At 38.6% G+C, this 21,404-nt stretch overlaps 2 protein-coding genes and 1 long non-coding RNA gene across 4 annotated transcripts in view; 1 reads left to right on the forward strand and 2 right to left on the reverse strand.

Annotated features, from left to right (window-relative positions):
• Positions 1 to 1,171: 1,171 nt before the first annotated feature.
• Positions 1,172 to 21,404, reverse strand: part of LOC142465084 (dehydrogenase/reductase SDR family member 4-like) — a 39,048-nt gene continuing 18,815 nt past the window's right edge. For both annotated transcript variants that reach the window (XM_075568992.1, XM_075568991.1), the window contains 4 exons: positions 3,915 to 3,966; positions 2,365 to 2,499; positions 2,222 to 2,277; positions 1,172 to 1,565 (listed from right to left, as the gene is read on the reverse strand). In XM_075568992.1, the coding sequence (XP_075425107.1) occupies positions 1,451 to 1,565; positions 2,222 to 2,277; positions 2,365 to 2,499; positions 3,915 to 3,966 (358 nt within the window). In that variant the 3' untranslated portion in view covers positions 1,172 to 1,450. The remainder of the gene's footprint in view (positions 1,566 to 2,221; positions 2,278 to 2,364; positions 2,500 to 3,914; positions 3,967 to 21,404) is intronic.
• On the forward strand, positions 11,893 to 17,255 carry LOC142465085 (uncharacterized). The gene is made up of 4 exons (XR_012787778.1): positions 11,893 to 12,024; positions 14,342 to 14,496; positions 15,532 to 15,587; positions 17,068 to 17,255. It is a non-coding gene; the product is annotated as an uncharacterized LOC142465085 (long non-coding RNA).
• LOC142465083 (uncharacterized) lies at positions 16,251 to 18,045 on the reverse strand. The gene is made up of 2 exons (XM_075568990.1): positions 17,971 to 18,045; positions 16,251 to 17,607 (listed from the first exon to the last, which is right to left on the reverse strand). Exons 1-2 carry the CDS (start codon positions 18,017 to 18,019, stop codon positions 16,514 to 16,516), a joined length of 1,143 nt encoding a protein of 380 aa, XP_075425105.1. The 5' UTR covers positions 18,020 to 18,045; the 3' UTR covers positions 16,251 to 16,513.

Consider the following 21,404-nt stretch of genomic DNA (forward strand, 5'->3'; position numbering starts at 1 on the left):
AATAAATAAGACAATTTAGAGGGCCAGTTCCCAATTTTTTATCATTATCTTAGTGTACCCTCTACTTTGCAACTTTCACTTTAATTAATATGTTTATTAAAGCAGCAATATGAGATAACTGTAATCATTATATATATATATATATATATATATATATATATATATATATATATATTAGCTCATGGACCCTGCTTCTAGAGATACTAATCTCCATAGTGGTGCCGGTATTCCGGCTGGCAGAGAAACAGTGTGACTAATCTAATGGCGGCTTAAATGTCCCATGTCATGTGGGTCAATAGAAAGCCGTGATGTCATCTGGTGCAGCTTCTGATTGGCCCACATTACCTGGACCTTTAAACTCTACAGAGTTACTGACACCCCCTTCGGAGGTGAGTACCTTTGGAATCAGGGGGTTAACACAATTAACACTGAAATTAACACAGTTCAACTCCGGAGACCTCTTGCTTCAAACCTATAATAAAAAATAAATATAAGGTATATATGTTTTCTTTAAAGTTAACCTGTATTTCTGCTTTAAAGCCTAAATTTTTGTATGTATGTATCTTTCTATTTATACAGTAAAGCACCTTCCAATACATAGTATTTCAGAGCAGTAATTGAGGAGACAAAATAATAGCAGACTTAATGGGAATAAACACTACAGACAAACATAAATGTTAGGAAAATGAGTCCCTGCCTTGAAGAACTTACAATCTAAGTCGTAAATAGGGAAAACATAGAGATAGAAGTAAGGTGTTATTGTGGGTGCATATTCAAGGTGTCATGGTAATGACATATCAGATGCAAAGCACTAGCCAATGGACTATTACTTTGGAGCCACTTAAATGATTCATTAAATAGGTGTGTTTTAATATAGACCTTAAAAGTGGAGAGAGAGGCAGTGTGTCGAATATTGAGGGGAGGGGCATTCCCAAGGTGTGGGCAGTATCTTACTTACTGCCTCTTTTGCAAACATTTACTAAATTAAGAGTTTAGCAGGACAATTCTTGTGGTTGCCAGCTACCGCACATAGCAAGATAGCACACTCTGGCCGGAACAGGGCGGAATATAAGAGGAGGCACAGAAACAGGCAAGAGGTGGGAACAGCATATGAAGAGAAGGGACTAAACAAAACAGACGAAGAGACATGAGACACTAGTTGATAACTGAAATAAATGGTAGCATTGTTTATATTTTTATTTTGAAGTATTGCAATCACTGTTACAAAGCAAAATATTCACATTTTTGTCCAGGAATAAATGTGGTAACTTGCTCTGGAAAGCAGTACTCCACTGCTGAAGTACTGGATTTGCCCCTATGTTTATACCTAGTGGTATAAATTTATACCTAGTGGATAATCAGGCCAGAGAAAAGAGAGCTTTGAAATCTGAAAGTAGAGCATATGCAAACACTGACTTATCTAGTCCTGTCTTCATAGTACAGAGACATTTCAGAGTCGCCCATGGCACCCGCCAGAAACTGCAATGTTTGTCCCATTGATATAAGAAGCATCTGGAGAGCAAAGAAATGATGCAATCCCTCCACATTCCTCTGGTTCCCCAATCCTAAAGATAAGGTCATATAAGAGATATCAGTACATTTATAGAATAGAAATGTGTGAAACAGTCCAAAATGCATTGCAAACATTTTAAGCGTTTTTTTCCCAAATACAATTCTTGGTCAATGTTTTGTCAAGTATCAAAGGGATAAAAATGTTGCAAAATAAGTCTTAGATTTATCAAGCTTTCAGTGAAATATTCCCAAACATTGGGGTATATTCTATCCGTGAAGAGTCAATGGGGTTTCCGTGTCAGACTGCATGGATCGGCAATCTCAGAGTTTATAGTATATACCCAGTGAGTGAACATAGTATCTGTGTCCTATTTATATAATAATGAAGAAAATCAAGAGATATAGTACTCATTAGTATTGGCTAGAGGTTGAGACAAATGTTTTATCCTTTGCCTTGGGCTATACAGTGTGAAATGCAAGTATTACCATCACCTAAATCAACATTTGTAGTATCTTGAAATATACATCAATGTTGTGATGTACAGTAAAATACCAGCCACTGTAAGTTGTGTTGCATAAATGAGAAAATACTGTATATAATTGTTTTTAAAGAGAAATACAATAGCTGTACACCAAATACTGTATATAACCCTGTCACATTGAGTTTGATGTCTGGAGAAAATTAGCCTGTTAAAGTGTGTTCTCTTACCTAGGTATGCCATAAAGAGTCATTATTTCTTTCTGCTTCTCGGTTGTATTTATCATCTACAAAACACACAAGGGACACGTTAAGTGAAGGTTCCACATTCTCTTATTCATTACACATTTTTTATTTTGCTCCCTCACACTTACCACATTACTGAAACTGGTGTTGATTAATCCGAATGCCAGACCATTCACTCGAATGTTCATGGGCTGCAATGCCATTGCCAGGACCTGTGTGAGGCTAAGTAGTGCTGTCTTACTTACACAATACGGACCAATATCCTAAGTTAAAAGAAAAGAAAGGAAGGAAGGTGAAAAAGGTTTTGAAAATAACAGAAGATACATAGATAGAAATTATGTGTGCCTGATTCTCATAGGCAGCAAATACATTGTGCTATACTAAAACCCTGATTGACCATGAGGGCTATAAAGGGGAACATGTGCATTGAACCATTGAATTAACACAGAGAGACATTTGCACCTACATTCCTTAGCATCTACTGATCAATACAGTACATACTGTAGTAAGTTTTTTTTAGGAGAGTATGAATAGGTGAGGCTAATAAACTAGCTAAATTACACAACTAAATTAAGGGATATAAAAGTGTAGCCTGATATTATTCCTGTGACCACACAAGATCATGTACATTAGCTCACCAAAGCTTTCTACTGCTGCTCTACACTGATAACTACTGTACCTGCAGCAGCCAGGTCTTACCAGGATATATAATTCCTTCAATACTCTGAGAGAGATGATATCTTGCTGTGGTCACAAAACCAGTAAGGGACTGAGACCCTCATTGTTACATCACCATGCATTCAAATATTCCACAAATGGCTTTTGCTTTTCTGAATCCAATGTAATGGTTCATATTAGTATTATAAGAAAACATGCATATTTATAATACGTGATACTGTAAATACTGTAGATCCACTTATTTCAGCAGAAAAAAAACTTTTTGTATATTTATTCATCAGTTAATTCTTTGAAAGATGGCCAAATGCAAGTGTATGTGGCTTAGCATAACACACACACACACACACACACACACACACACACACACACACACACACGCGCACGCACGCACGCACGCACACACACATATATATGTGTATGTGAAGAACTCATTTATTCTGCACTATCGCAACTGGACTAACACGGCTATTTCCATTATATATATATCTGTATAAGCATTGTCTATTTGCAGCTGGGGATAAACCCATGAAACTACTGTACAGTAAATGGCTTATTGTATGCAACTACTAGTGCAGTGTTGTTAATTATGTTCAAATAATGCACGGTGAACAAATATTATTCATCATAATTAAAAAGGAGTTGCCTTAGTGTCAATACCTCTCAATAATGTAACCTGGTTCAAATCCCAGTCCTCCTTTCTATATGTGCACTGGGCCCCAAAGTCAAACTGTAAGTTTTTGGGGCATGAGCACTGTTCCTGTAAAATGGTATGCATAAAGTATATTTGTGTGTCTGTCTGACTACAGTATCTGTCTAGCTATCTGTCTATCTATCTTTCTATCTATCTATCTGTCTCTGTCTGTCTATCTATCTATCTATCTATCTGTCTATCTCTGTCTATCTATCATATCTATCATATCTATCTATCTATCTATCTATCTATCTATCTATCTATCTATCTATCTATCTATCTATCTATCGTTTAAAGAGTAGGACTTACCTGATGTGGTCTGAAAGCTGCAAGAGAAGTACATATAATAATGGATCCACCTCTATGAATAAAAAAAGACAGTCATAAGAATAAAATATATAGATATAATTATAATTATATAATTACAGACTACAATAATGGGAAATATTCAGAAAATGAACCCTTTCTTGTTTTAGTGCTAGAAGACTCTGTTTGAAATGTAGAGGCTGGAAAAAAAGCCAACATAGTGAAGTATGGAAATAAGCAAAAGCAGTTTTGTTGATATTAGATATGTTTAATGTGCAATTAGTCTGTTTAAGTTATTCAAGTGTTCACCTATTGAATTTGTGGAGAACATTTGAATTTACTCAGAAAAAAATATTTTTATAAGATTGAATGACTGTATATTAAAGTTTATTTAGCAAAGAATAAGGTGTGGGTGGATTTTTGGAGCAAGCAACAATTCTCATTATCATGACCTTGGTTAACTGGGAGCATTGTTGTAGATCAGGGTTATCTTAAAGTATCAAATGTACAGGTTTGACCGGGACAGTGCCAATTTTGAGTGCTTGTCCAGTAATCCAGAAGGCTAATTAAAACATTAAACATTGAAAAAGTTTAAAAGGGGGCAACATTAATGTTTCAGGGTAATAAACCCTTTCTTCCGGCCCATTCCTACATGCATAACATGTAATACTTCCGTTGTATGCATACAAGCCAGACATGTGAGGAACACCGGATCACCATCGTTTGTGATACCTTCTGCCTGAAGCACTAGAAATAAACCTAAGTATCAGTACTTTCTCTTTTGAATCTCCGGATTGGACTTTGTTTGATCATTTTTACTAGATCATTTTTTGATCTGATTGAGGGAAGTACAGGCATACCCCGGTTTAAGGACACTCACTTTAAGTACACTCGCGAGTAAGGACATATCGCCCAATAGGCAAACGGCAGCTCGCGCATGCGCCTCTCAGCATGTCCTGAACAGCAATACCGGCTCCCGATCTGTACGGAAGCTGTGCGCAAGCGGGGAACCTATAGCGCCTGTTACAAATATGTTATTTACATCAGTTATGCACGTATATGATGATTGCAGTACGGTACATGCATCGATAAGTGGGGAAAAGGTAGTGCTTCACTTTAAGTACATTTTCGCTTTACATACATGCTACGGTCCCATTGTATATGTTAATGCGGGGTATGCCTGTACTACATGTTATGCATGTAGGAATGGACCAGAAGAAAGGGTTTATTACCCTGAAACGTTAATGTTGCCCCAATGGACACTTTTGTGAAAATTATTATGTTATTTTTTTTATGTTTCCTATATATCAAACTACACATACTCTAAATGCTCACCGCTCACAGGTGTGGTGTGATGTGCAAGGAGATGAGGACTTTGAACTGTTCAAGAGTAGATTTTTTGCTTTCTGTAAGACACAGATACAGTAGAGCCTGCGACTCAACAATGTATCTTTCTTCAAAAAAGTATTTTATGTATTTGGGCACAAGCCGATGAGGGATTTGCTGTGTCGCAGTAACATTGCCACACTTGTCTTGAACAAGATAAAAGGATTAAGAATAAGAATCAACAGTAAACCAAAGAAATGTAAATGAAATGAAAATTTAAAGAAAGATTTTTTGTTGCCCATGGCAGTCGGTCTAATATTAACGATCACATCAAATCCAACAAGTATCAGAGAGCTCTGACTGAATCCTGCTCAAGCCAAAAAGTGATGTCTTTTTGATAGACAGGAAATGGGAAAGATGAATATATTTTAGTGGCAAAAGAAGCTACACATGCGTTTCGCAGTTATTCACAACCACAGCTTTAAGTCTACACAATGCACATCTCAACTTACAAAAATCGTGTTCTCCGATTGTAGAAGAATAAGTTAAAGATGATTTGTGTGAGTTCAATTTTATATCTTTATTAATAGACATCTCCTATCATAATAATGTCAAATTGGTTTCTGTCATAGTTAAATATTTTAGGTCGTGCCAAATTAATTGCCAATCATTTACAAGAAGTTTCTGATCGGAATAATGTAACAGCTAAACTTATTACCTTTGGTTCAGACAACAGAAATAGCGTAATGGGCGGATCAAAACATTGAGGCCAAAACAATGTATTGAAGCAATTGAAAGAAAATATTATAAGTTGTGCTGCAAACGTCATTCACAATGTTGTCAAATAGCAGTTGATCAGCTCCCTTATGACATGGATGCAATGGTTTTGAAGATATACTGAACAGATATTTTTATATTTATACCGTTTGAGTGGAGAGACTGAAAGAATTTTATCTGTTTGTTGAAACAGAGTACAAGCAACTAGTCGGACACAGCAGTATGCATTGACTGGCACTATTACCAGCTATCAATTGACGATTATCTGGTTCTACAGTAATATTTTCCCCTGAAAATGCATGTGCATCTGTTATTGGTAAATGTTTTTAAGATCCTACATTTGAACTATGATTCCAGTTTCCAATAACTCAACTGAAAATGTTTAATGACACTTAAAAATTGAAGGGGATAATGTTTCTTTAATAGAAATAGTCTCAGCCTTGGCTGTGAAAAAAAACTTACAGAATGTAAAGAAGAAAAATGTGTGGGCATAAAGGTGTCTGTGATGGTTGAAGCACTTGAAGACAATGGTCAACTGGTTTCTGGGATGTTCTACAAAACGGTTGAAGTTTTCTTCCGGACTGCATTGAATAATTTAGAAGAGTGGGCAAAAAACTTCAGTTTTTCTGCCATCTTTGAATGGATGTTACTGAACGCAACTCAAAAGGGGAAAGAGGTTTGTCAAAATCTGTGAATTTTGTGGACAAATTCATGAACATTCCAGTACATCAAGTGGCTTCTATCAATGAAGATTTTTTCTTTACTTACAACTGCGCCAGCCTTTATTCTAAAGCGGCGTACGCCAAACCGCTCTGTTTTTCAACCGTATAGCAATTGACTCAGTTTTCTATCGTGACCAGATTCCATCTATTGGGCGCATTTTAGCTTTGTCTGCAATACCATCTAGAAACTCAAGTGGGCGATCACGAGCTGTTGTCTTAAAAGTCTAATAGCAATTCAACCTACAGTACACAGTACAGCCATTCAGTTCAGCAAGTCTGGTTGTGTGCGCACAGTAATTGTAAATTTGAAGATTTAAATTTGAAGCGGAGATTAACGTTACGAGTACATACTGTATACAGTAGTCTGAGGCTCCTTAGCCATCCACATAAAAAATATGAGGAAATACTGTACTGTCTACAGGATACTAAAGGGAAAAGAAGTACAGTATTACAAAAATATAACGTCGCATCTTCTTCCGAATATAAAATATTTTTTCCGCTCATGCGGATTGGAACCTTGTTGAAACGCATACTGTATGCGTGTCATCACATTTCTATACTGTATGTATTATTTATTAATCTATGCTTTTGCTAGGCTTTCTCTTCTTTCATACTGTTTTTATTTTATGCGCATGCGTGTATGTCTCATTGGAACCTTGTTGAAACACATTTGTGTGTCATCACATTTAGGCTATGCATGTCATATTGTTGGACTACATTTTCTAGAATTGTGAATAATATAATAGAACTAAATAACCATAAGCAAAGCAATTGATTACAGGAGAATGGACCGATCTGCAGTAACTAATCGCTTGTCTGTGTGTATTGATATTTAAAAAAAAGAATAAAATACGGCAGCTTGAACTGCAGGTAGTGTACTGTACTGTAAGTACTGTAATACACGTATAGTAGTATAATACAGGTACAGTAGTGTAATCCAGGCAGTTACTGTAGTAAATTATACTGTATTTACCTAAATTATTGACTTTGCCAATTGGGTGGTGCTGAGCCACTCACTGTCAGTCCCTGTAGTTGACAGCTGATGAAGCTGGAAATCTTTTTGGTACATGCAAGCTTGCTGGTACTGTATCTGTACGTGAAATCTTGCTCAGGCTGCAGGTATCCTGGCGGGGACAAATGACAAAGGTTGCCGGTCACCAGGTTTTCACTGATGGTCGGACCGTTATTGTAAGCCGGTACTGGCGCTGGCGCAGGCGCTGTTCCATTGCTGGCCTGGGATTGACGAATCTAACTCGTAGTTGGTTTTAACATGACCTTTCGCCTTTGGAAGTCTCCATGATCAAAAATACTGGACATATCTGGCACCACACACCAATACCCTCCTCTAACTCCGTGTGCAGAAGCAATACGAAAAAACCACGGATCGCTACTTAACTTTTTCATTATTGCACGCTTCCACACACAAGCATCTGGTGAAAATTTGTAAAAGTCATAAAATTTGATAAATTTGAGCAACTTTGGCCATCTTATCATCTGCTGCACTAATTGCGGACCATATTAAATAAGCGTGCATTATGTCGGGCTTTTTGCACACGTACTGCGGTGTATTCATTGCAGGACAGGAGAAATCCTGTACAGTAATGTAAAAAAGACACCGTGCATTGAGTTTAATTTATGAAACGCCTAAATTGATACAGTAACTTCTTCAGTACCAAGGCCAATTCACAATGGACCACTGTGGTTTTTTTTAAACACCTGCAAGTCGACACATTACTGTAGCACAGGTAGTGTACACATTAGAATTCATTACAATTCATGAATATCTGCCATCTAGCAGATACGCGAAGAATTGCCCCCAATTAAATAAGAACCATTATAATTAAACAGATAAAACGCGGATCAACCGCGGGTGCTGGGCAGCGCGAATGCAGCATGAATGTGGGGATGCCCAATTTATTGCATGTGGAATTCAGAAGATGCAACCGCTACGCCCCCGAGAAGTTTTATAATAAAGCAGTAAATATCAAAGCTACAGAAGTACTTAGAAGAAAAGCTCCACGTACTGTAGAAGAGCAGAAAAAGAGTTATCCATGTGATAAATGGAAGGACATTTTCACACATTTTAATGTAAACTTAGGGCCTCATGCAGTAAGCGTTGATAAGGGAAATATGGCCATGTTATAGCCAAAATTGGGTTTGAGATTCAGTAAGCGCCGATAAGTGCTTCATATCGCCAGGTTTCGGAGCCGATAATTTGGTTATGGCCAGTCGCCTGCCGATAAGCCTGTTTTCGACACTGATCGCCACTTTTTTAAATCGGCTGGATTCAACAAAAAAAAACAGCTTATCGGGGCTGATCGGCACTACGAAATTGAGATGTTATGGCCGATTTCTCCCGCCAACTAAAGTTGGCATTTTGGACGGGAGAACGATCGCTAAGGCTGCCGGAACGGCACTTAGAAAAAAAACATCTTCTGTACATCAATGGAAGTCAATGGAGCGGGGACGTATAACAGTATAGTACTGTTTACGTTTCATTGCTCACAATACAAGGGGGATTTGCATTACAGTGTGGGGGCATTCCCTGCATTGTGTCACAGCTGACGTGTCTTATTTGCATAACATTCGACTTTTACATGTTTTCAGCATTTGCGGGTCACATTACTCATCATGTGATGATGTGGCAAGGGAAAATACTATACTACACTCTTAAAGGAGAACCTCACATCATATCACACATTTTACTCAACTCAGCGACAATTATTTACATGATGTCACACATGTCACACATGTCACACATACACAGTATATTCATCTTCCTTTACATTACACAATGCTTGTAATGTGACACGCATCTTTAAACGTTCATGTACATCTGTATTCTCATGTTTACATATACTTTTGGGTCCTCCCTATTTTCATGACGTCACTTATTGGACGCTCAATCACATTGCATGTTTACATTGTAACCGTTGCATTACAAGCACTTCAACCTAACTTATACACACATGTACAGTAATTCATCATTGGGACACCTTGTAAACTCATTCTATACCAACTATCCTCCTTACACAAATGCATGCATATGCACACGACTATTCATTGTTGCCAACATGTCACAATAACATGGATAATTACACATGTTACACAAAACTTTTCCCACGTCAATCTCAGCCTTTTTGTCTCATTACATGACTGACTCTTGCGTTCACAAGTGTTACATGCATTGCACATGCAACTATTTATTTGCAAGCAATCTTTGTACAAAGCTTCACGTCACATCATTGCCAAATATCATCATTCCCTGCAGAATACACACAACAAATACTTAGAACAACAAGTGCACACAGCTTGCCACAGAAGTACTTTATTATGTTAATGTAACACCTTGCATTTTACTATGTCACCTGACATCATCACATACCTATTTAAAGGACGCACATTACCTGCTCATTCACAGCTACTCATTTCAAAATGTTGCGAATGTTTAGGAGACGGAGGAACATTCTTTTCTATGACATGCTTGATGATGAAGACAATCATATAGGGCAAGGGAGGGACACACCGAGGGACAGTGACAGTGACGCGGATACGACAGGGACAGGGAGAGGGACAGGCCGAGGGACAGGTAGAGGGACAGGAGATCAGAGGAGAAGACAGAGGAGACAACTTGTGCCTCGTCCGCGTCTGTACAGGGAGAGAACCCTGTTAGATGGGATGAGTGAGGAGGAGATTGTAAGTCGCTATCGTTTGAGTTCAGCAGCAATCTTAGCTCTTTATGAGGAGATAAGGGGGGATTTAGATTTTTTCACAGCCAGAGGTCGTGCAGTCCCTGGGCTTGTTAAAATGCTGTGCTCATTACATTATCTTGCTTCCGCGTCATACCAGACAACTGTGGGCATAGTGGGCGGGGTCTCGCAATCTACATTCTCGCGGGCCTTGACCCAGTTTCTCTATGCACTCAATAGACGCGCTAGGAATTATATTCATTTTCCTACAGAGGCGACAGAGTGGCTGGAAGTCAGGACTGGCTTTTATAATATAGCAGGGATACCATGTGTGCTGGGTGCAATCGATTGCACACATGTTGCTTTGATTGCACCTAGTCAGAGTGAGCATGTGTACCGCAATCGGAAGCACTACCATTCACTCAATGTACAGGTGGTATGTGATGCCACGATGAGGATAATGCATGTGGTACCCAAGTTCCCTGGTTCCAGTCACGATTCCTCTATCCTGAGGAACTCTTCAGTCTTCCATGCGTTCGAAGAGGGACATTTTGAACCTGGTTGGCTGCTGGGTGAGTACATATTTACATGTTCTAACACAAAACACATGTTGATTTAGGAATGTTGGCATTGTACAATTTGATCACTAATGTCAGCTTATGTGTGCTCCATTCATTATAGGTGACTCAGGATACGGAATTAGGCCGTGGCTCTTGACTCCGGTGCTAAACCCTCAAACTGAAGCAGAGGACAGGTACAATGCAGCCCATATATCTACAAGATCTGTTATAGAGAGGACATTTGGCCTACTCAAGACCAGGTTTAGGTGTCTGGACAGAACTGGTGGGGCTCTTCTATACAAGCCTCAAAAAGTGTCTGATATTATCCTTGCCTGTTGCATTTTGCACAATGTTGCACTCAGGCACAATGTACAGTCAGACCTAGCTGAGGCTTTGGTAGACGAGCATCCCACCCATGTAGCTGCTGAAAATGAACAAACAGCCAGTGGTGGCCAGACACGACAGAATCTCATCAATTCATTTTTTTCTTGTAAGTACAAACTCATATGTTCCTAGTACTACTTTTATAGTTTAATTATGTTATATTAACAATAATGTTTCTTTATATAACCTTCTGTTAGGACACAGATGAATATGGGTTGCACACCTTTCTTTTCTCTGCTGTGTGCACAAAGGGATGTGGCACCGGTATGTTATTGTTGCACAGGTTATATAATCCCTCTTCAATTGTACTTTAGTTGTGTGTATGTGAATACAACTTGGGTAACAAAGCAATAATATTGTAGCATTGTGTTATTCCTTATGCTAAGACAAAACACATATTATGCCCATAATCATTCATGCTTCTAGTATGCTTACATACAATGTTATTGGTGCAGTGTAACATGTACATCCATATGATGTGTACACCAGGCTGATTTACATTTTGAATGTCATGAAATATACATGGTGTTGTACATTTAACACCAAATACACACTTTGCTGTGTTGTTTACGGTACTGAAGATGGCATGTCAATGTTTGCAATTTATATATTGTTCCTTTGCATTATAGGTATATCTCCAGTATGACTGATCATGGTATGTATATTTGCTGACATCTCTCATAAGATGTGGCTACCTCAATCTTCCTATAATTATTGGAACTAAAAACCCAACATATTGGTTTAAACACAAATGTTACATATATGTACTTTCTGTATCATGTATATGCATTTAGCTACTCTTGAGCTTTCATGTGCATTGTATTACAAAATGATTACTCACATTTCATCACATTTTATGTATGTTTCCTTATAATTTCCATTAATGTAATATAGAGGTGGTTGGAGAAAAGGGGATAACTGTACTTATTTGTTTACTTACGGGAGCACATTCATCACTAGCATAGACACACTTTTTAAGACAACTGTTTGTGTCTCTATCAATTGGTGTAGGATCCATGTATAACACCGACAAATGATAACACCAGCTTTATTATGGTAGCTTATATCATCATATTGACTATACTATGTATTTCTAAACGATTAATAAACACAGTAAACTATAGTTAGTTAGGTTAATGAAATATACACAGAAACGTACTTCATAACATGATGGTGATGTCATATTCAGAACATCATGCATTGGAGGGGACCATAACATCTGGCCAGTAACATTATTTGCTACAGTCCCAAACCATTTTATCTACATACCCATGTAACAAGAGATTTTAAAAATAAATGGCTACTTGGTTGTAAGTGTCCTTTACATTGGGAGAAGGAGTGGCTCACTGAGTAAAGACACACACTGGCACTGATAGTTTGAAGCAGGGGAGTCTGGTTCAATTCCCGGTGTGGGCTCCTTGTGACCTTGGCCAAGTCACTTTATCTCCCTGTGCCTCATGCGGCAAAAAAACATTTGTACGTTCCACGGGCCAGGGACCTCAGGCTGAAACATGTGTCTGTAAATCGCTGCGTACAACTAGCAGCCCTATACATGAACATGCTCATATTATTATTATTATTGTTACATAGTTTCGACAGTCATACGTTCCATTACATATTAGAATACACAAATGTGTTAGCAGAGTGGGAATGGTTGTTATATATAAAACACACCATGTCATAAAATGTTAGTAGTCATTAAAGAACACTCAATAAAAATTCATGAGGCACTCTTTTGCAACATCATTATGTTAATTAAGTGCTTATGCAATATAGGCATAAGGGTATCACATTTTTAATTGTTTGTTAATAAGCGCTGCAAGCAATATAAAATTAGTTCCATATGTAGTATAGTAGTCGGTGGCTCCTCCTCACAATCATCTCATATAAAGGTAGACTCTTCTGAAATCATACATTGATCCGATTGTATCTTCCCCGACATCTCTGAAATACAGCAAACACATGATGGTCAAAGATGGCACCTTACTAGATATGCATCCGTGACAACGCGTTACGCAGCTCTATATGATTGTGTAGATACACACGTCAGTCACTTATATGTTAGAAGTAAAACTGTTCATCAGTATGTAATGTTTCTTTAAATTTGTAGCAGGCATAACTATGTATAAGAAGTGAACGTTGCCTGTATACTGAAAGATGTGCGCGCACATCTTTGTGTGCGCACGCACTTCACGCTTGGCTCCACTAACTGTTAGTGCATGCGCAAAACAAAGCGTACGTTGTGCGTTCAATACATGTTGAAAATACCAGTAAACATAACATCTTTATTTCAAATACAATGAAGACGAAACTACATTCGTTCTAAACGAGTACATCTGTATTCTTTTTAAACAGACGTGTTTGAACAGAAAGCACGGCCGATAACACAATGCGCAAATGCAATACGTGTGACGTCATGTTAAGCCAGCGTGAAACGCACGCTAACACTCCTCCCACTCAATTAACATTCGGCTAACGCCCAGGGTACGCCTACAAACACTGAGCCGCACGCATCACACACTGCAGTTACCGTTACTATAACAAAACATGACAGCCAATAGGCTTTGAGGCGCGCACGTCGCTTGGGGGCGGGACTTACATCACTAATCCTTTTTAAGGACGCCTTGGCCCATGACAAGGGTCCCACGTCATACGTGGTGGACCCGGTTTTCAATGTTGTAGATGTTGCATGATAACAAAACAGGTATGTGTTAGAGTAATGGTAAAATGTTGCTAATATGTTTAAAGGGATAGGAAAGTACGTATATTTATTCCGTCAGCAATGTGTACTACTCTTTCAGGTCCTACTATATTGTATTAGGAAACAATTTGTTTGTGATCGCTACATGTTATGCAGTCTGCAATGTTACGCTGTATCCACGCATTGAAAGTGAAAATGGTGGTTACAAAAAAAAAAAAAATTTAAACGCAGAGTCAACGCATAACGATTGTTATATTTACCATTCTTCTAGAATTAACTCTTCGCCTGGCTGCAACTGGTCGCTCCAGAAATGCAAGCCATTTTCATCCACGCTTAACCCAACCGCTGAATCCAGTATGGCACATATCTCCTCCAGGATGCGCTCATAGGAATCGCCACTGCTTTCTTCAAATAATTGGTCGGGAGGTAGGTTCATTTCTTCCGGTTCCCATTCCAATGCAATTTCAGCTGAAAGGCTTGGTACATAATCATAGTACTTTTGTTCTTGTACAATGTGGGTTTCAGGAATGGAGGCTGCAGATATTGCAGCACGTATCGATTCAAACGGATCAGTAGTAGCGGATACATTGCTATTGCCATTAGGAATAAATATGCCTTTCACGACAATATAAGTGCCGTCTTTCAGGATAAATTGTTTTTCCGGGGCAATCTTCCAGAAACCATAGGTGTGTTGTAGCTTATCCTGGTCACGTTCAAAAAAGTCATTACTTGATAAAGTGAATCTTATTGAGGAATTAAAATTCCGTGCATGCTTACGGTCTTGGTAATAAGGATATTTTGCTCGAATGAAATCATCGATTTGGCGTGTGCTTGCTTTCTGTCCGCGACTGTTCAAGATGGCTTCACAGATCATGTACTTATACCCTAAAAGGGGATTAATATTGTTAACGAATTCATCAGCCATGTCTGAGTAGCACAAAAGCTGTGTGCAGGTCTGTGTTATTTGCTCATCAAAATGAATGTGCTGAATGGCTAACAAACTCCTGTTTTTCCTTGTCAAGGTCAACAAAAGTAACTACTTTGACTCCTTATTTCAAACGCCAATTGGATTTGTTTGTCTAATTGGGTTAACAGTTGTGGTTCGTGATATGGGACTGTGGGAGAAACATTTCTCCTTCTTTTATCTCGTTTGTGAAAAACATCCCTAGACTGTGAATGCGTTCACATAGTGTTTTTTTGAAAACTAACAAAGACCAGTGTGTGAAAATATTTCTTAGCCAGGCATATCAGTAAAAACACACCTGCAAAAAGAAATGTTTTTTCCCCGCTTACATTTCTGTGTGTATGTGAAAGTCTGGTTAACTCCCTGTCTGCATGAGTTTAAATACGTGTGTATATATATATATATATATATATATATATATATATATATATAAATATATCTCTTATAAAAATATATATATATTTATATATAATATTTTTTTTTTTTTTATATTGCAGGAGTACACACAACATTGATGGCATTAAGTATACCTTGTATGAAACCTATTTAAATGGTGAGAAACATGATTGAATTAAGTAATAAACATTTGTTTAAGCACAATACTGTTAGAGTCTCATACTTAGGATATTTCTCAAACATTAGGCCTGTATTATTAAAATAGTGTGCTTTCACAAGGAAGCATGAAGTGTATTAGTTTGTGTATACCAGTTTATATAGTACTATATATATATATATATATATATATATATATATATATATATATATATATATATATATATACACACACATATATACATATATATATATATATATATATATATATACACATATATACATATATATATACACATATATACATATATATATACACATATATACATATATATATACACATATATACATATATATATACACATATATACATATATATATATATATACACACACTCACACTCACACTCACTCAGTGTGTGTGTGTGTGTGTGTGTGTGTGTGTGTGTATATATATTATTATACATTCTGAGATGTTATAGAAACGAACACACAACTGATTAAAGGACAAAATTACAATGGCCAAGCAAGGCAAAGGTAAGTAATAATTTACACATAATCCTGCTGTACACGTACAAGAAAGATGTTTGCACTTACTTAGGTGTTTTAATAATTGCATGTGACTAATATGCATATGCAATTCTTACATCAATTAACACACCCAAATGCAATGTTTTGCTGCAAAGTCAATGGCAGCTTCTCTAAACTTAGCAACTGGCTCCTGGTGGACCATTACTGAACAGACGATTACAACATAAATATTTATAACACAATTAATTATGAGTGTTAACATTTCCAAAACTTCACGTGTACAAGAACATAGTTGAAAGTTTGGAAACAACACAGTCTTCAGCATACATACAATAGTAATTAGATAATGTGAAGTCAACAAAACAAGGCCAAAGACATATTTTCTGAATTATAACATTTATTTTTTTTGTTCCTTTTGCGAGCGAGTAACAGGCCTGCTTGTTGTCTCTTGAATTTTCCTTTTTCTTTTGCCACCAACTTTAGGCACAACAGAGCCACTTTGAGTGGCCTCTGGCACTTCACGGGCAGGGCTTGTGGCCAGTGACTGTTCACCTACGGGGCTTGTGGCCAGTGACTCACCTACAGGGCTTGTGGCCAGTGACTCACCTACAGGGCTTTTGGGCAGTGATTCACCTACAGGGCTTTTGGGCAGTGATTCACCTACAGGGCTTTTGGGCAGCGATTCACCTACAGGGCTTTTGGGCAGCGACTCACCTACAGGGCTTTTGGGCAGCGACTCACCTACAGGGCTTTTGGGCAGCGATTCACCTACAGGGCTTTTGGGTAGTGACTGTTCACGGACAGGGCTTGTGCCCAGTGACACATGTGAGCAAGTTGGTAGACACTGCACAAGTGATGGTTGGTCTGTTTCATGTGTGTCTTTTGTTGTTTTTGACCAAAAACTGGTCAGTAGTAACTGCTTGTATTTTGTTTTTGTGGGCTCCTTTGTAGGTGTCAGCTGCTGATTTTGTACAGATGGCAGTGGTAGTATGTCGTCAGGAACCTGCACAGCAATCTCTGCTACTTGACCGGTAACATTTGGGCCTGGTGAATGAATATCAGATGAATGTGGTGAAAACTGACCTGCATGAACAGATCCTGGCTGGGAGGTGTTGAATTGTGGTACATTAGTCATTCTCCAGTAATTAGCTTGTGTTTGCTGAACAACTAATGCTTCGAATGAGGTGTTGATTTTTTGCAACTGTTTAGGCACTTCAATGAAGACTCTGTGGAGATGTGCCAATTGTGATACTGTTTCTTCCTGCAGTCCAATCATCCTTTCCAGCACTGTCATCATGTCTGAATGGCGACGATTTTCTGCGTCCACTATTTTTCCCTCTGAAGCTACAATTGCATCGTATGTGGAAGTTGATGGACGATTTGGCGGTACAACAGTTTCTATTGGCACCTCTTCATGGTCACATGATTGTATTTCAGTCTCTTCTGTGGCGTCATCCTCATCATACTCATCATCCTCATCACCATGATGTTCTAAAAAGAAATGTACACATTATTAAATGGCATGTTAATGTATGCTGTGTTACTATGTAATTGTACTATGTCCTAAGTAACACCTAACATGTTAGCATACGTTTTATAACCTCATTAAAAACTACCTTGACTTACGAATAATGTTTGGACTCAGTATGAAATATGAATGAATGAAAAGTTGCTCTAAACTCAGAAGTCCTACATGATAATTAACATCACTAACACAATACATGTTGCCTTACACTTAATTTTCACTGACACTAAGTAATCCTATTTAAAGAAGATGTGCAAAACAAATAATGCACATGACAACATAACATATAGAAGAGCACATATTATATGGCCAGCAAATGATACACTCACCTTCTAGTAGTGTTGAGCTGGCTGACCCAGGTGAAGACACTTGTTCCATCTCAGGTGACACATGTCCTCCAGGGGCAACTATATATAACAATAACATAAGTTTTACATTTACATGTGTAAATATTGAACAAACACTTATTGTATGTTCTGTATTTATGATTAACTAACAACATCAGTTCCTTAACCGAAAATGTGTGTGAAAGTGAACATAAATAGTTGTAATAACACTGTACATGCCTGTGTACTTAGAATTTTTGAGTTCCCTAACATACAACATACTATGTTGCTGCAGTAATGCGTGAGGATAAATAGATTAAATGAGTACATAAAAATCATATGTTGTGTAGTGATATCAGTATCATAATGTACATAACTATCATGAGATGACCATTCACAATGGTTATCATGAAGGTGGTCATATTGCAAAAAGTGTTGTTTTTGGTAGAGGATATGTGTGGTACATTAATCGAAGATGTGGCACACCTGAATGTGGCTGTGACTCAACAAGACAACACATGCAGTGTGTGATAATGTGTCTTTGATAGTAGTTCAACTATAGATATGAGTGAACTAATGTGTGACGTACGCTTTGATAAGTAATGAGTTGTTGGGGCATTTAGTAGCTAGAGTTAAGCTTTCAAATGAGTGTGATTAACTTCAGTTGTGCTATTCAGGTTGTAAGAAAGGTATTCCCTTCCCCAAAAAGCCTAATCAGCCACACCTTTCAATGACTTGAAACAGGTGCAAATGGTGTGAACTAAGTTGACCGTGAAATGAGGCTGTAATTAGTGTGTGTGCTGAACCCCACCCCCTCTGTTGAAGTGTATGCTGTGATGAGATATTAATTGCAGCTGCTTTAACACAATGGTAGATGAGCTAAGTAGTCATCTGCAGTGTTTAAGTTATGAAAACAATGACATAACATATGCTACGTGTGCCTCATTATGCTGTCTGTATATGACATAAAGCAAAAATGGACCTTTTCATAAGCAACTATAGATGTGTTAGTGCCAGTGATGTTTGTAGGCCGTTACATGCAATTTCTTTGATGCATGCTTAAAATAGGCAGTAATGTCATGTTTGTCGGAGTAAAATCAATAAAATACACAATAACATGATACATATTTCTGTTCTGTACCTGTAGCTACTAATAATTTCTCATGAACATGTGTTACACGTGTACTACCCTGTTGTTCCCCATCTTCGCCCACCATCAATTGCTTCCACTGCAGCTATGCATTTTGGGAATTCACATGTAAATGAGCACGCAATGGCACGTGCTATATTAGTTACTGCTTTTAGTAGGACTACTACATATATGTCTATTTTGAGATATATATATACAGAATCAGACATATACATATATAGATGCAGGTATGCTTATATTGTGAAGACAGTATAAAAAGCAGTGTAACTATGCAAAATAACTGTAAGCAACGACACGCCTAGTACAGTAATATTTATCACCTGCTGGAAATTGTGACGGATAAATTCCAATGTCACGGTCACCAGCCAAGCCTTCCACGACGACGGTAAGTAATTTTGGCCGAAGCAGCTCCTCCAATGGAGTCAATATGAGACGTTGTGGTGTGGGCCCACCTCCAGTGCCAGTAGCATGCACGCGTTGGTCTTGTATTTTCTTTTTCAATTTGGACCTAATATCATCAAATCTTTTCCGACAATGATACTTGTCCCTGACACTATTCCCACAGGCATTGACACCAATGACTATTGTGTCCCACATTTCTTTTTTGCTTGCTGCACTTGTCCGCCCTTGAAAAACATATAAAAGATATGAGGTAAATGAATAATAATATAAGCACCAGTTTCCTACACTGCTAGCTGTTCCAAGTGATAGCAAACATGCTGTTTTATGTGTAATATGTGCAGCACATGAGCATTCACTACTAAACCTATACATGTAAGCAAGGTTGCATTCATATTGTATGCAGTTCTGGCAAATTGACCGCCTGTGTTTATTTGTCCTTGTAAGGCATGATAAAAAGCTGTGTTTCCACACTAATGAACATAGAAAGATATTGTGTACCCATATTTGCATATGAACAAAACTCAGATGACCTAGGATCACATGTATTTGAATAATAAATGTAAAGTTACACTTACCTACTAAATGTCCATATATACTGTCATAGTGCTCCAGAATGCCAGTGACAAGAGCCCTATTTTCCTGGTCATTGAAGCGAGGATTACGTGGCTTCTCCACACGTTTTTTCCGAGCAGGTTTAGGGTCAGAGCTTGGCTGGTGCTGACTGGACTCTCCTTCTTCCAATGGAAGAGCCTCCAAAAGCTGGCCACCAGCAAGCACGCCACCACCATCCACCCCATCAGCAACTGCGCCACCAGCAGCACTCCCAGCACCAGCACTCCCACTCCTAGCACCAGCACTCCCACTCCTAGCACCAGCACTCCCACTCCTAGCACCAGCACTCACACTCCTAGCACCAGCACTCCCAGCACCAGCACTCCCACTCACAGCAACAGCACTCCCACTCCCAGCACCAGCACTCCCACTCACAGCAACAGCACTCCCACTCCCAACAACAGCACTCCCACTCCCAACAACAGCACTCCCACTCCCAGCAACACCACTCGCAGCACCAGCACTCCCACTCCCAACAACAGCACTCCCACTCCCAGCAACACCACTCGGTGCACCAGCAACATCACTCCCCTGAACAGAACGTTCACTCCGACGCGTACTCCCACGAGTAGCACTCCCACTCCCACCAGCATCACTCTTCCCACGCTTTGCGGGCATACTTCCAGCACTCACAAAAAACAGACAAGAAATGTACAGGCAATCACACGACCCACTTCCACATATAAAACAAGACAAAGATGTAAACAAAACAACAAAGGACAAAGCTCACCCAATACACAACAAGTCTCTCAGTCAATATGCAAATGTTCAATCGTCCAGCTCTGTGCGTCTCTCTCTCTCTCTCACTCCCAACAACACAGAGAATGATTAGCAGTACACGTTGCCTTTAAATATGGCGCGCAATCAAAAACATGCTTGTTTCGCCTGATTCAGCAAGATTTGTGATTGTGCAACCTAACAGCACCCCGCCACGCACGCCGATACACCTGTGTGTGATCGGCTCATCATCGTGAGAGTGGGCGGATTTGTTTTCTGGTTGATTTTGAATGTATTCGGCACTTACTGCATACGGAGAGGGAAAAACGCCAATAACATGACTAATCGATAAGCTTGCCGATTTCACATAATCGTCGCTTACTGCATGAGGCCCTTAATCCCTTGTCAGTTAATGAGGATAATTGTGGAGTTTGCTTTCTGCTTTCCAAGAACGAATAGTCCAAATGTACGAGTCTTTAGTGTAGTGAACAGTATTTGGTCTGAAGAAGAAAGTTGCATAAAGTGGTTACAGTTAAAGCAATCATTTTGATAATGA

The sequence above is a fragment of the Ascaphus truei genome, chromosome 13 (assembly GCF_040206685.1).
Source record: "Ascaphus truei isolate aAscTru1 chromosome 13, aAscTru1.hap1, whole genome shotgun sequence".
In the NCBI taxonomy this organism is placed as follows: Eukaryota; Metazoa; Chordata; class Amphibia; order Anura; family Ascaphidae; genus Ascaphus; species Ascaphus truei.